Here is a 16070-nt window from a genome sequence, read left to right on the forward strand (position 1 = left end):
ACTGCTGGCACAGGCGAGATATCAGGGACACCTTCCCCTGCATGCAGCCAGGATATACCTGCTGGGCTGAGGTAAGCACTTGTATTCTGTAGTCTGATGACTAGAAAATAATATTCTGAAATTTGCTTTTGGGAACTGGCTTGTAGGTTAAGTAGATATTGCTTTAAAATAATGGTCCAGGGGAATGGCAAGGGTTAATTGGTTTCTAAAAGCCTGCTTGTGACAAAGTTTCGTTCAAGGCAGACACCAAAATAAGCCAGCATAAACAGTCTGGGAAAACGTGAACAGTGTATCCATAACAAAGAATAGGCTTGCTGCATTGGCACCAGGTCACAGTGCCCAACTGCAGAGTCCTTGGGATTTCCAGTTTTGGTGAATGGACCAAATTAGGAGGCTGGGGCATGCCCAAATTAAGATACTAGTAACTGAGCAAATTAAGATGTGTGCATGTGATGGGTTTGTTAAAACAAAGGAATATTCTGACCGAACAGAACATGGACAATATGACGACCACAGGGAAACTAATCAATACAACCTGGAGATGAAGAGTCGTCGGAGGAGAAAAAGAAAACAAAAAGAGGAATTTCAGAGTAGCAAAGGGTCCCTAAGGAGAGATCCTGAAACCACTATGGAGAGAGGGCACGCCACCAGCCCATCTCACCCACCTCATGGGGGCAGGGAAGGAGGGGCCATTTGGTCCTTGACTTCCAGGTTGCTGACATCTGGCATTCAAAAAAAACCAACACAGGGTGAAGCTTCTGTACTGGCCAGACATATCATCTCTCTTTGAACCCTAGGACTGCTAGACAGAATCGGGGTGGGTTATTTTGTTTGCCTGGCCTGCATTATTCTTATCTGCTATCACTGTGTATCAATAAAATGTGCCTATTATCAAACGGAAGAAGTCATAGTCAGTCTGAGGGTTTGGGTCTGGAGCAAGGTATCTGGGTCATAAATCCAGTGTGAACACAGTCATATAGTGACCTCACCTAACTAAGTCAACCTGAAGCCTCTTTTCTTCCTGGGCATCATTTTTAATTCCATGCTCAGGTTAGTTGTCTCTTCTTCAGATGTATGCCTGGGTTGGAAAACCTGCTGGCCCAAGGTGAGGCAGCTCCAAATGCAACCCTTGCCCAACAACAGGCAATGACAACATTTCCTGGGTTTCAAGGACACGACTTACAGGCCTAGCTTAAGGAACCTGGTGCTCCCAGTGCCGACATCACAGCCGTGACTACATGGACCCACTGGCCTCTCCCGACTCCACAAGAACGCACCGGCCACTGGGTGCGCTGCAGCAACAGCGCCACAACCTCTCCACGTTGCAGGTGCCACTGTGGGGTCAGTTTTCTTTTCATCAGTGTTTGCTCAGCCAGAATGCATTGCTCTCTGCTGGGCTAATCATATGTTTGGCTGTCACTGCTAATGCTCCTAAGTAAATACTGGAGAATAAATAAGAATACTTAGCACTTTAAGTCCATTAAAGAATTGGCAAAACTTCACATGAGATGGCCTTTAAAACTTGATGTACGGTAATAAAATTAGTTCAGAAGGAGACAGCTGCATAAAAACAATGTATGTCTTCACATAAAACCATGAAAAATGTTTTGACTGGCAGGGACTTTAAGGTAGGCTTATTTATTAACGCTATGCTTCACCAATTTACAAAATGTAAAATCTGATAAAAGCGAGCCTCCGACACCCTCAGAGGAGAAGTCCAATGTGCATCCACATACTGCTGGGAAAAAATGGGAATATGATCATTTCTAAGGCCATGGAAATGTATTTCAACTGATGAGCCTGATATCACACTAGGATCACATCCCTGCTTTGTATACAGAGTGGAGGTGATTGGGCTTGAGAGACACTGAAGGTTTTAAAATTAAGTAAACAACAAGAACATAAGAATAACGATGATTTTGATGATGATGATGATAATAGCAGAGGGCAGGAAGGCCCATCTAAAAATACAGTTAACTGAAAATTGCTTTCACCTGGAATGAAAAAACCCAAAACCATAAAGGGAGCACTGACTTTGAATGAAAACTGATCACGCTGGAAGGATATTCACACCCTCCTCAAAGGTCAGGCTTTTGGATGGGTAAAAGAAAAAACAACACCACTTCTTTAATCTATAACCCAAGCAAGGGACGTCAGAAAGGGCTGTGCTGAATATTGGTATATGAGCTTGATCCATGTGAATGTCTTCTCTTTATTACAGACAGGCAAGGTTCTTTGGGTAGATGTGATATCTTTTTATGAGACCAACTAAATAGTCGGAAAAATTGTTCTTTGCAAGCTTACAGGTACAACAAACACCTTTCTTTAGGCACAGGGAGCAGCTGCTGTTTTTTTGTGTGCTCTCCTGGGTCAAAATTGTTTCTCGGCATCTGAACCGTCTCCTCCAAAAAGACCAGCAACAGTTATACCTAACAGCAACATCACAGAGAGAGATAAGGTCTTTGAGCTGGAAAGGGAGTGTCCGGGTTAAGCAAAATCCTTAGGGTGAACCAATGATCTCGTTATTCTGAGCGACTTATAATATTTTTGATGACCCTATGGGACTATAATTATTTTGTAGCACAACTGGATTACACATATTACATTCTTTCTTATGCTGTTGTGACATCAATGATTTCAGTGGAGTTGTCCTGATTTACCCAGATGTATGGAGTTCAGAGCTAAGTCTCTCTTTCTCTCTCTCTGGGTGGTAAAATTCAACAAAAGATTTATTCTTTTAAACAAATATTAAAAGGTCAGGAAGCATATAGTAAAGGTATTGCTAAGACCTTGGCATTAAAAGAATAGCAAAGAGGTTTATTTTTTAACTTTGGATGAAAGATTTGAATAAGCTATGACAACCCATATTGATCTTCCAAAAAAAGTCAAAGCAAATCCTTATATTATTTATGCCTGGAATAAAACAGACTCTGTCTTGCACTGCAGATAATCATTCATTTTGTTTATCACGGCTATAAGAAAGGTCCTGCTAAATTAATACATTTTCTTGGCTGTCCCTATAATGAATTTTCATTACAAACTGAAGCCTGTGCAGTAACATTAAAGTCCATTTATGTTCTGATATGCACAGATGTGTTAATTTATATTATATTCCTCTAATTGCCCAAATTAATTGCTCTCTGATGAATTTTACAACACCTCATTTCTAAGGGTTTTTTTCCCTGAAACTACACCAAAAAGGTCAACAACGCTATCAAATGCTACACACTTCAACTTGCTTAGAAGCTGATAATTATAGCTAATTAGGAGTTTTTGTAATTAGCACATGGCTTAAGTTTTCCATTCTGTGAATTAACAGGACGTTGGGCCCAGTTCTTTTGTCTTTACTCAACTCCGTATTTCCTCTCTCATCAATGAGCCACTGACGTCAACGGGCTGTTTTAGCTCAATCGGGACAACAGCCCCGAGTCTGAACACTGCCCCACGCCGCTCTGCTACCCGCCTTTCTTTCTACCTTACAACACAAGGGGAAAACTGAGGAAGTCTTATTTAATGCCAATAAATGCTAGCAATATTGGGATGCAGATTTTTGCTCATTTTCCATGTGTTCCTTTGAATACAACAGTGGAAATTTGAGAAGAAATTACCTGCGGCAGCAGAGACAATGAGATTACACAATAACACGTAGCTCCTAACTATGGAAAGATGTGCTAAATGAATGAGCTTCCTAGCCAAGCAGATGCACGTAACATCCTTCCACGTAGGGCTGTGTAGATGACAGACCAGCATTCCAGGTATTAGATTATTTTCAGCTCTTCTTAAAAGCTACACACACATTTGTACCCAAGAGATCAATATAAAAGCAAAACTGCCAAGCTTCATCTTTGCCGTGGACTAATTGCAAAACCTACGAGCCAAGCTTGGAGAAAACGGGCTTCCTCAGCCGCCTGTCTGTTTGTTTTCTGCATCTTAATGACATGTGGGATGTTTAAAACCTGTAACTGAGTCACCGAACTTCTGGGTAGTTTGAAAAAGCAGGCTAGCGCTTGACTGCTTCATGTGGACGGGACTCTACAACTACAGAACAAGGAGCGAGCCAGATTTATGTCTTGTATTGCTGAGCTTGAGTTTAAGAAAACATTTTTAACATCCCTGTCGAAGGGTCAAAGGTCTGCAGGTGCCTAACTGGCCCGTAGGGTTAGCGTGATTAGGGAACTCATGTTTCTATAGCCATCAGCTCACAAACAGTGACGTAGCTGGCATCACGTCCGGCCACTTTTGACTTGCCCAGTTTGAATAACCAGGTACTCAATTACAGATGGGCCAATGGGCAACATCCAGCAGGCGTCCAGAGCGGGACCTGAACACATGCCTCTGCACTTGGAGCAAGTTGATTCTCCCTAGTTATCTCATTTACCTGTATAACGTCCTGCATCCCCCACATCCCCACCTGCACTGTTCAGGCTCATATCCTCTGGCATGGTCTCCGTGCTTAATTGCTCCATCTCCCATGCACACTTCCTTAGCTGTCTCTTTGGAACACAAATAATTCGTTGTAAACATAACTCCAGGACAAAGTTTCTCTCGATCCACACAAATGCTGTTCAGCTCCCCTCCCACATACAAAGATTCATAATACATAGACTTATCCATACATAGAAGTGTCCATACACTTATATTCGAGGTTGAAGGAACTTTCCACATACTACATGTTCAAATATAGCTAGACAATGAGCCCTATTTAGGGTTCCACCTCCCCCCAAACACACACAATGTGGATGGAAATTTGGCCCCCAGCATCGATCAGGAAAAAGGATCCTACCAATAAGCTCTTTTTAGAGAGTCCAGAAGATCCAGGGAAAGCGAACTCGTGTTTACACCTTGGCTGTGGCCAATGCTGACATGGGTTTCTAGCTGGCCTTGTCATCCGAGACAACAAGCAGTGTAGGTCACGAAGAGCAACAGAAAGCCAGGCGCCCTAAAGACAGCAAATACTGCGTGAGTGCAAAAACAATGCACCCGATAGGATGTAAATTAGGGATTTTATTGAAGCCAACGTGTTGCATTATGTATGAAAAGGTGAGTAATGGCAAATAGCTTAAGCAACCCGTCTACACTTAATGAATCTTAAATAGTTTTATTAATGTAGGTCAAATTTCATCTTCCTATGGGAATTTGACATTTACTAATTTCCCCATGTATTAATTATTCAAGGAAGATATATCTTATAAATTTGAAACAGTATTGAGTATAGACTTCACAAAGACGGCATAATAGTTGCATTAGGAAATCTGCATGGACTACTTAATTTCTAATCCTGTAATCATTAATTAAATAATATTTAAAACGGCACTATAATACATCTAAATCCAAATGTTATGCAAGAATCTGCAAAATAGTCTTTATTTGTAGCCTGTAGCAAAGTGTCAGCACCCATCACATAGTCGCTATTTAAATTTTGTCTTTTGTTCTTGTAAAATATAAACCTAGTATCAATTCCCACTGTGAAGAAAAACTATGATTAGTAATTAAATTATAGTGCATTAAACTTACTTAACTTAAGTTCACCAGCTGGGAAAATTCAATGCCTCTGGGCTTAACAATAACTTCTAATCTTGCTCCAGCCTGTACCTCTTTCCCCCTCCCCACCCTTAAGTTGTATTATAATTTTCCTTATTGGAATTTCATTAAAAATGGTAATGTCATTACTCCTGTTAATGCTTAAAACCAACATCATAATCCTGCATTTTAATTAGCAATTATAATTAATCATTATTTCATTAATGAAATGTTTAGTTGGTAATTGTCTTTGAGCACCTTAGTCCCAAGGCTTATAAGCATTGCATAACATTTAATTTATCGCAGTTTCTGATTAAGTGGAACTGTCATCCTTGTTCACTTTAACACTTTCATGTGGTGCAGCATTTCAGGTCTTTTACTGAATATTTGCACCTGTTCAAACGGGCGGTGTCTGGTCTCGATAAGTGTTTCATTAACAGAGAGGCATATGCTTTGCGCGCGGTTTGCAGCGAGCGAGACGGAGAATTTCAGGAAATTCAAATGAAAGTGGACAGACATCTTTCTTCTTCTTTGATCGCCATCGTCACTACAGGCCTTGATCCTGCAGTAAATAATGCACAGGTGGAGCCTCCGCCTGACCTCAGAGGTAGGTGTAAGCCTCCACACTCAACTGCAGCCTTTAATTAGTATTAGAAGAGACTGCTGTTCCTTAATAAGAGTGCAATGGGCCAGAGCTCCCACCCTAGACCTGTGTCTGAACACCGGGAACTCTCTGTGCTCAACGCTTCGCTCCTCAATCCACCTCTCTTTAAAACAGCCCTAGCAAATGCACAAACAAGTCGTTTCTCCACTTCTTCACATCAACCAGGAACGGAGACGGGATCATCAATGATGCGATCAACATGCCGCCTGCTTACGGCATGACAAGAGTTAACAAAAAATAGGAAGGGAGCAATCCAAGTGAGATATCTTACTCTGCGCACATTTACATTTAACCTTTGGTTGCTGGATTAAACTCTGAGCACAATTTGCCTTGGGTATGCCATTTCATTTACCACTTGTCGGAGACTGCTCGACAGGCTCACCAAAAGTTATACTAGGGCCCCTGCTACACGTTCCATATGTTATGCAATTAACTGGTTAATTGTGCAATAAATTAAACACGTGCAAAGTAAGCCTGGCCACAAGTGCAAAGTAACTGTCACACAATTCACTGGTTAATCATGCAATAAATTTAGACCAGCCACACCTTCGAAGTGATTATCACATCATAAAAATGACCCTTTGGCTGCAAGACGATCCAACCCGCTACAAAGTTAGAACTTGAAAATGTGTGACAACTCTATAGCTGGTTTCTATCTAGCTTTCATCTGAATGTGCAGCGGGACCCTCGGGGTCACACGTATGTTACAGACCTGAGAAATGCGTGTCAAATGCAAGCAGTAGAAAGTCTTATAGTGGCAGACGAGGTTCTTCAGGTAAATCTGGTAACTTTTATTAAACCAACTAAACTTATAGGTGGTTGTAAGTCATGGTTGGAAGCAACCTCTGCATTAGTCAAAGGTTACTTAATTACACATTAAGTAAAATAGCTGATAATATTAAACATTTATAAGCTAGTTATAAATAAAATCCACATATTAAATGTGACCCCAACCTCTAATAAAGGTGGGATGAGATACTCATGTATCTACAAATTGGACTGTGAAGATCTCGAGGTCTAACAGCCTAAGTGCCTACCACCCGCACCGTGACTAGCACCATGTCAGATGAACAGGTAAGGCAGCACAGACGATAGAAAATCACTTTAAAAAGCTGACTAAACTTCCCAGAACTTCACAAAATGATCCAGTGAGGTCTGGGTGGAAAGCGAGAGACATGTCCTGATTTGCATACCCAGAGAACAGGAAAGTAAAGGAAGCTTTCATGGTTTTGCCTTTCTTTTTTCGTGGTTTTTTTTCTTTTTTTGAAACACAGAAATATGCTATTTTTTTCCAGTCTCACTCTGTTTCAGCCCTTGATCTCCTGCTCCGTTATGTCAGATTTATCCAGGAACTCCTCGTCGGCGTGCTTGGGGAACACTTTTGAAACTTGCTTTGTGCCTGTTTCAGACGGAGCGTTCCTAAGTATGCTATCTCACATGTGCACTGTACAAAGAGGCATCAAAGGAGAAACTTCATTTCCATTTAACAGCATAATGCTTGCGTTATACTATAGCCCTGAGTGCCTAGGAATTGATGGAAACTCCTGGCTGCCTCAGTAAAGGTCAGTGAAAATGGTTAGAAGGATGGGGGATTTACATATGAAGAGAGATGGAAAAGACTGAGATTACTTGGTATGAAGAGCAGAAAAATTAAGGTGGGAAAAAAAACCACCCAGAACAAAGTGTGTAAAATTGTGAAGGATGCAATGAATATGGATCAGGTGCCTCTGGACACCCTGGGTGCTTTGCGGCGTTCGAGGAAGCACAGGTCCTCCCAGAGACAGAAGTGGGTGGGAAACTAAATGGATTTTTCTTGCTTCACCCCAGTAGAAAATGGTACCGTGGCATCAGACGAGTCCATTTATGTTAAGGCAATTGTAGCCGCCCCACTCAGCACTCCTTTCTAACCATGAGAGAAAGCAGCCCGTCTCACTCGTGAAGGATGGGAGTGACCACGGGCCCTGCCAGGAGACAACCTGGGGCCAAGTCCATCAGGTGCTCGTCCATAGAGTGAAAGGTTCGCACATCTCTGATTGTACGTACTTGAAGTCACGAATCGCTGATTTAGTCTGGAGAAGAGAAGACCGAGGGGGTTTGACAGCAGTCTTCACCTCCCTGCAGGGGGGCTGCAAAGAGGATGGAGCTGGGCTGGTCTCAGTGGGGGCAGATGACAGAAGGAGCAATGGGCTCAGGCTGCAGCAAGGGAAGTTGAGGTTGGATATTAGGAAAAACTTTCTCCCAAAAAGGATAGTAAAGCATTGGAATCGGTTATTCAGAGCGGTGGTGCAGTCTCCATCCTTGGAGGTGTTTAAGACCTGGCTAGACAAAGCCATGGCAGGGATGATGCAGTTGGGGCTGGTCCTGTTTGGAGCAGAGGCTGGACTAGATGCGACCCCCTGAGCTCCCTCCCACCCGAATTTTCTATGATTCTAAGAAAAGCCGGCACAGGGAGGAGAGTGCACCAGGCCTCTCCAATACCGATGAATACAGCAGGAAGAGGACAGCAAACTGCACAGAGCCAGGGGGGTCAGTGCCAATACTGGCATTGTGGCCCATGGGAAGTTTGGACCCTTACTTCTAAGAGGCAGCAGCTGATGAATAGACATTGCAGGAGCTCAACAGGATCTCCCTGCAGCAGCATTCGCGCTATGCTTCAGGTCAGCAGGGCCTCCCGTTGTAACCAAGACGTGCTGAAGGAGCGGACGCCCAAAGGCAGACCAGTGCTGCCGGAGTGGCACGTGTCCTCTAATACCAGTGGGAAGGCAGCGGAGGCATCCACGGGTACGTGCCTGCACTGCAGCACCAGCGTTTCCTAGCTAGCTGGGCCTTTCCCCAGAAACCCCGCCACACGCTCTCACGTGCACACTCTGCTCCGGACACGGATCCAGGAGGCCGCTCTCATGTTGTCTCCCAAGCGCACGCCAGACTGAGGTCCCGTGAGCTGGCTAGGATACGCTACTGCTGTGGGCAGACCGGCTCCCTGCAGCTGTCTTTCTATTAGCTATCAGCTGCCCCTGAAACCTGCATCGGGAAACACACTATTAGAAGAGAAGATCATTGATTTGGGTTTTCATTATTGATATCTAGCCCACAGAACAGCCCCAGGATGTTTCTTCTAGACACAGTACCGACGGAGTAACCTGACGTCTGCGAGAGAGCATTAATTACGACGAGCCATCTCCACTCACCTAAGAGCGCCATGCCTCCAAGAACGATTTGGACGGCTCTGCCCTGTATAATCTTCTATTACCGACGCAGCAGTTAATTCAGCGAGCAACATTTTTAAAGGATCATGATGAAGCAGATGGGGGATCAATAGTTTCGTGTACAGTCTGTACTCTCCACAGACCAGGCAGCATTCGTGGATCTGAAGTTTAGCAGATGGTGTTTTTGCATTAATTTTCCAAATTACCAACTACAGGAGACTCTGTTTTCAGAAAACTAGTTGCCCCAGGGCTTGCATTTTTAAAGTTACTTGAAAATGTTCACATGTGGTGGGCACCCCTCTTTCTTGCACACTCTGGCCCAAAGGTCCTGCTGTGATTTTGGACGTCAAAAATTGGCAGCCGAATTTGAAATACGGGCTCACAAAGTCCTTCGTGGTACAATCAAACAGAAATGGGAACTAGAGTCACAGTATTTCACGAAAGGGCGTTTACGATGCGTCGTACGGCGCCTGCAATCTCCGCCTTCCCGCCGCACCCGGCTGTTTAACTGGTTTGTAGGGGGAAAATGAACGGGTGGGGGGGAATACAATAAAATCATTCAACATACTTGCAAGACATAAAAGAGCATTTGCTTCAGTTTCAGATCATTCTGCAAAGCACACGCCACGCTCAGTCTGACTGCTTTCATCCACTTGTATTTCTCTCTCATTTAAATTATTAAAGGAAAAAAAGGAGAAAACTTAAGCAAGAAGCAAGATGTGCAGGACGGCAAGGACTGTTCTGCAAGAACTTGGATTCTCCCTTCTGGCCTCCTATGGCATTACAACTTTTTGGAGAAGGATTCGGCTGGAAAGAGAGGTCTGTGTGAGAGCGTGTTTGTGCAGGGCACCGCATTAAGAGCTTTACATGAATTCCCCCAAAACCCCCAAATAAAAAAACAGAACCTTTGATCCAGACCAAAGGGGGAGAAAGCAAACTTCAAAGAAGAATAAAAATCCCCTGTACTTTGCACCAGCCTCAAATGCAGCTACATTTATTATTTATTAACCTCGCCTCCCTGCAGCACCGTTGTGAGCATGTAAAAGTCATTCAAGTCTGCTTTTCAGGTTGGTCAAGCTGCCAGGAAGAAGCGATCCTTCTTCTACCTTCCCTGGCCCTCCTCCGAACATAAATATATTGTGACTGCTAACGTGTTGATTTATACCAGGTCTAATCCACCGAGGTAATAAAATATTAAAGGAATCTTTATCTAGCAAATTTACAGCTAAATAAAATCTTTGCTATCAAGACTTACAACAAACTGGAGTGACATCTATTTGCTTGGGGTGGGCTTTCTGATCAAGTCAGACGGACTTACATCAAGGGCTTATTTAAACCATACACGTGCTACAGACTTCAGGGCCTTTTCCTAAAGTCTATGCCAAGGCAAACTTTCCTTCCTTCTTATGGGATATCACACTGGTTTTTTAGCTCCTATGTTTAGTGCTTAGCAGCTGTCAATATATATCAGCTATGTTACATTGCTCGATATATCCTGGTAGGGAAGAGTTCATAGATTTCATGGACATTTGGGCTGGAAGGGACTCGGAAGATCATCGAGTCCAGCCCCCTGCCCAGGGGCAGGAAGTCAGCTGGGGTCGTAGGATCCCAGCAAGATAAACATCCAAATTTCTCTTGAAGGTGTTCAATGAAGGTGCTTGAACCACCTCCGGTGGCAGGCTGTTCCAGACCTTGGGGGCTCGGACAGTAAAGAAGTTCTTCCTTATGTCCAGCCTGAAATGGTCTTGCAGTAGTTTATAACCGTTTGACCTAGTCGTCATCCCTTGGGGCGCTCTGGTGAACAGACGTTCCCCCAGATCCTGGTGGGCACCCCAATAAACTTATAGGGGGACCCCAGATCGCCCCTGAGCCTGCGCTTTTCCAGGTTGAAGAGTCCCATGGCTCTCAGCCTCTCATCATAAGGTCTGTTTTCCTGACCTCTGATCATGCGTGTGGCTCTCCTCTGTACCCTCTCAAGCTTCTCCACATCCTTTTTGAATTGTGGAGCCCAAAACTGGACGCAGTACTCCAGCTGCGGCCTCACCAAGGCTGAGTACAGGGGGAGAATGACGTCCTGGGATTTGCTTGAGAAGCATCTATGGATGCAAGCCAGCGTTTTGGTCGCTTTACTAGCCACAATATCACATTGCAGGCTCATGTTCATCTTGTGGTCAATCATGGCCCCCAAGTCCCTTTCTTCCGTAGCGCTAGCCAGCGTAGCACTGCCGAGCCTATAAGGATGCTGCAGGTTTTTCTTCCCAAGGTGGAGAACCTGGCATTTTTCGGTGTTGAACACCATCAGGTTCTCATCCACCCATTCGCTGAGCCTGTCCAGGTCAGCCTGGATCGCCTTCCTGTCCCCAGGTGTCCTCAATTCACAGCAAAGAGACAGAGTAGATCACAGAACCACAGACAGTGACGGGAGGGGTCACCAGTCCCAACTACATCATCTCAGCTAAGGCTTTGTTTAGCCGGGTCTTAAACACCTCCAAGGATGGAGAGTTCACCACCTCTCTGGGTAACCTGTTGCAGTGCTTTACTATCCTTCTTGGGAGAAAGTTTTTCCTAATATCCAACCTCAACCTCCCTTGCTGCAGCTTGAGCCCATTGCTTCTTGTCCTGTCATCTGCCCCCACTGAGAACAGCCCAGCTCCATCCTCTTCGCAGCCCCCCTGCAGGGAGGTGAAGGCTGCTATTCAATCCCCCTCAGTCTTCTCTTCTGCAAACTAAATCAGCCCATTTCTCTCAGCCTCTCCTCACCAGTCCTGTCCCCCAGGTCCACAACCATTTTCATTTCCCTCCACTGGACTCTTTCCAATGTGTCCATATCCTTCCTGTATTGGGGGCCCAAAACTGGACACAGGATCCAAATGTGGCCTCACCAGTGCAGAACAGAGGGGAAGAATCACTGCCCTCGATCTGCTGGCAACGCTCCTACCCACGCAGCCCAGGATGCCGGTAGCCTTCTTGGCAACAAGGGCACACTGCTGGCTCGTATTCATCTTACTACCCCCTGTCCCCCCAGGCCCCAACATGCGGTGGTCACTCTGGGCGTTGCTGAGGCTCTTGGAGAACACCTGTGTTGGTGCAGACCTGGGGATGGTTGGAGCTCATTTGAAAGTACGTCCCTCTGAGACCTGGAGCCAGTTTCCGTACTTTCCTTGCAGTTTGAACTGTGATCCAAGCACACTGCAGCCAGTGGGAACACACAACTTGGGTGCCTGGTTTTCATGAATACCTCAGCAAAGGAATGGGGTGGAAGGATGGATGGACAGACAGATAGGATATTAATTTGTAAATAGGACCTCCATGAACACTAATTGTGTGCATGGGAAAAAGGGAAGTAAACATTAAATCAGCCTGTGCCAGCTCAGATGAGCGCCAGTGAAGGTTAACAGAGGATTGCCAATAATGAACTCCATGCCAAAAGTCCCAGCAACTTCAGTGGGCACAGGACTGAGCCCTGGTCTTGCAATGAGAGGGGCATGGGTCCTGTCACCTGCAGGAGCCACTGTAGGTCTGTGCCTTATCCTAGAAATACCCGAAAGCGGTGCTCTTTTCATTACATACAACAGATTTGCAATTCCTGGTGGCTCCAGGTCTTATTCCACATGTTGTAACGTGACTACTCATTTCTCACCTAGCCTTTTGTTTTTATAGTTTATCCCCGGTCCCTTCCATATACCGCGTATTTGACACAGCGGCCTCTTGGATTTTAAATCCACATAACAACCTTCCAATTTTGAATCCTTCTGCTTTTTATTTCCACTCTTTGTTTTACGGCGGTATAAAGGGCCAGGCCGTTCTGTTCTGCCCTTGGTGAAAACGCAAGGGCACCGTTACTTTGTGAGGGCGCCATCACGTAGGGTGACGGGGAGCGGTGATATCAATCCTGCAGAGCCGAACGAGAGCCAAGGTTTCCAAGGTACGGGCGGCTGACAGCCTCTTCGATCCCAACGTATATGGTGGGATTTTCAAATGTGCCTTTATGACGAGACTTCTGCTGCTACGTCACTTAGACGGGTTTGCAAATACCACTCCTGGCAGGTACCTGTGCCCTTAGCTATCTCCCCGCTGCCTGCACCTTTAGAAAGGAGTGTGCGCCGATGGGTTTAGCTTGGTTTTCACAGGACACTTGGAGCTGATGGGTGCTCGGCACCTTGAAAATCAGGTCAGTTAATCAGTTACGCAACTGCAGATTTTGGAGGGCGAGTTGAGTCTACCCTTTTTTGGAAAGCTCCTTATTTGCTTTTTATTTTTCTAGAGGAAGTAATGCAAGAGCCTTTACTGGCTATTAGAAATAAACGGTTGCAACGGGCATTGTCGTTATTCGGAAACATCATCACATGAATTTACCTCGGCGAACATTAATTACCAGAATTCATTACCAGAAATTAAATATAACCCCTTTCATCTTTTAAGATCTTCACTGATGCTGCACTTACAGAGCCTACATCTTTTTTAATTGTTATTGCCAACTCCAAATACAGTTTTGCCCTGAAATAAAACCTTTTTAATAACATGCATATTCCTTACTTGAAATCTGAACTGCCCCTCATTTTATTTCAGAGCCCTTTGCTCATTGTTAAATGACAATTCAAGATTTTAAACTTCTCGCGGTGTGTGTGCATATATGTGTGTGTGTGTGTGTGTACATGGGGGGGGGGGCAGTGTCTTTTTGACACGGCAAAGTTTTGCTAACTTTTATCCTGAAAGACAAAACACCTGCTCCTCTGCTAGAGCCCAATTAACCACAAATCCTGTTTTCTATTCAGTGTTTGGACTCGCGTCGCTTCGGAAACCTCCGCTCCCAACACCCAGCCAGTCCATCCCGGGTCTGTTTCTCTGGAGCTACGGGTATTTGCTTGTGCCGTTTCCTAAAACCACAAAAGAAGGGGTTTGTGCTTTGTGAAGAATTTTTTAAAAAACCAAGGATTTTACCAATTCCCATCTGCAGCTGCTCCCTTAATAGCAGGACAGCATCGGCAGAAATAATCTGCCTTGACACTTCATCTTAAAGACAAGCATGCTTCTTTTGGCCCTTGCTCGGTGGTACAATCTGATTTACAACAGAGATCATTCAAAACTTTCCTGTTATCGTGCAATAACTTGCAACAAATCACTGTAATACACACCCCTGCGCACCGCAGCACTCAGCTCAAGCTTTTGAACTGTTGCGGTGGCAACTCAGGACTTCGTTTGCACTCAGAAATCATAGAAGAGCAAAGAAGCAAAGCCTAGCGCTGGAGCGACTGTGCACGGCATCCCGGATAGCGATCGGACTCTCGCAATCTGACGTTCCTCGCAGTGCAGCGTGCTGGGCTCTGGGGCATCTTTAAATGAGCTGTCTACTTGTACTATGGGGCTGCCTAGCTAAAATTTATGCTCAGACATTTTAAATCTGATTTCATCAGATTGTGACCAGTAATACTGCTGTTAGTGAAGATGCTGATTTTTCTCTAGTGTTCTGCAGGAGAAGCGGATGCATCCTTGCACCCTGCGATGGAGCCGTATATGGCCAGGACTCCCACAGCGCCTGATTACACCTTGCTTCTCCGTAACAGCCTCTCCTATGATCACCCCTAAACCCAGATTCTTCCGGGTGTTAATCAGCACAAGTTAATGCCTGCTCACACTAGCCAAAGAGCTGGCCTTGTGTCTGCGCATACATGCACACCCAGAGCAGTGGGATCTTTAGACCGGTTATGTGCACAGAAGCATTCAGAGACAGTTTTTATACATGACCTCGGTGAAATCTCGATTAAATTGATAATAGTGATGGGCTATCCCGTGGGAGACGTGTGATAGAACTGCGCTGAGGATATAAGCTCATGGCTCACAGGCATTTTAGTTATATTCAGGGGTCCGTCACATGGCAATGGCATTCATAACGTATATTTTACAAACCAGCGGATGAACGTGGCATGTAAACATGCTCTGTTAGCTTCATTTCAATGCACACTAATGACTGCAATTATTGATGTTTAATACCAGGCTATGTCCAAAGCAGTTGTCGATGAAAGGTTATTTTAACCAAGCTTTATAGCTGTTGAGCATTATAAATGCCTCTGAAATAGTCAAGAATTCGGTGGCAAAGTCAAACAGGTTCCAAGTGCTAATGTTGACTACTAAGTTGTAAGTGGTTTCATTTTAATTTCTATCCAACCAGCAAAACAGTGATTACTTTCCTTTCCTCTAGAAAGCCCACATCTCTCATTGCAGCGGCAGTTGTGGCTACAACGAAGGCTGTCACCATTTCCACTGTGACCTCTATTGCCTGCTTACATACAGCAGGATTTATAAATCAAAAGACAGCCTTTTTCTCTGATTTCACCCTCTTTACATCCTTAACTAGGCTTTAACATACTTTTAGCATATTTAATGTTCTTTCCATTTCATCGCTTTCTTTTGCAGCTGCCGGCATTATAAATCCTAATCTGTCTCCCTGGGATTGTGAGGTTGTATTGTGCCTGGTGTGATATTCTGGCTCTCACAAGAATCGTATAATCTACTGAGTGTATGCAAAAGCATGAGTTTGAAACAAAGTTTTGATAAAGGGCCACAGTTTAATCATAATTATCCAGACTGCCTTTTGAAACCGAAAACAACACAGGACACACAGTGCAGTTAAAATTTAAAACGGCAGCTGAGATAACTCGTGCTGTTTATATATAAATTAT

At 44.5% G+C, this 16070-nt stretch overlaps 1 protein-coding gene across 36 annotated transcripts in view; it reads right to left on the reverse strand.

Moving 5' to 3' along the window:
• The window catches only part of FHIT (fragile histidine triad diadenosine triphosphatase), a 771770-nt gene that overhangs the window by 39806 nt on the left and 715894 nt on the right, over positions 1-16070 (reverse strand). For 31 of the 36 annotated variants that reach the window (XM_059715873.1, XM_059715874.1, XM_059715875.1 and 28 more), the window contains 2 exons: positions 4784-4939; positions 4356-4493 (listed from right to left, as the gene is read on the reverse strand). The exons of 4 other annotated variants lie outside the window; for them this stretch is intronic. In XM_059715873.1, the coding sequence (XP_059571856.1) occupies positions 4371-4493; positions 4784-4939 (279 nt within the window). In that variant the 3' untranslated portion in view covers positions 4356-4370. Of the gene's footprint in view, positions 1-4355; positions 4494-4783; positions 4940-16070 lie in introns of those variants that run through there. One more of the 36 variants, XM_019499659.2, reaches the window with a different exon arrangement.

The sequence above is a fragment of the Alligator mississippiensis genome, chromosome 12 (assembly GCF_030867095.1).
Source record: "Alligator mississippiensis isolate rAllMis1 chromosome 12, rAllMis1, whole genome shotgun sequence".
Lineage (NCBI taxonomy): Eukaryota > Metazoa > Chordata > Crocodylia > Alligatoridae > Alligator > Alligator mississippiensis.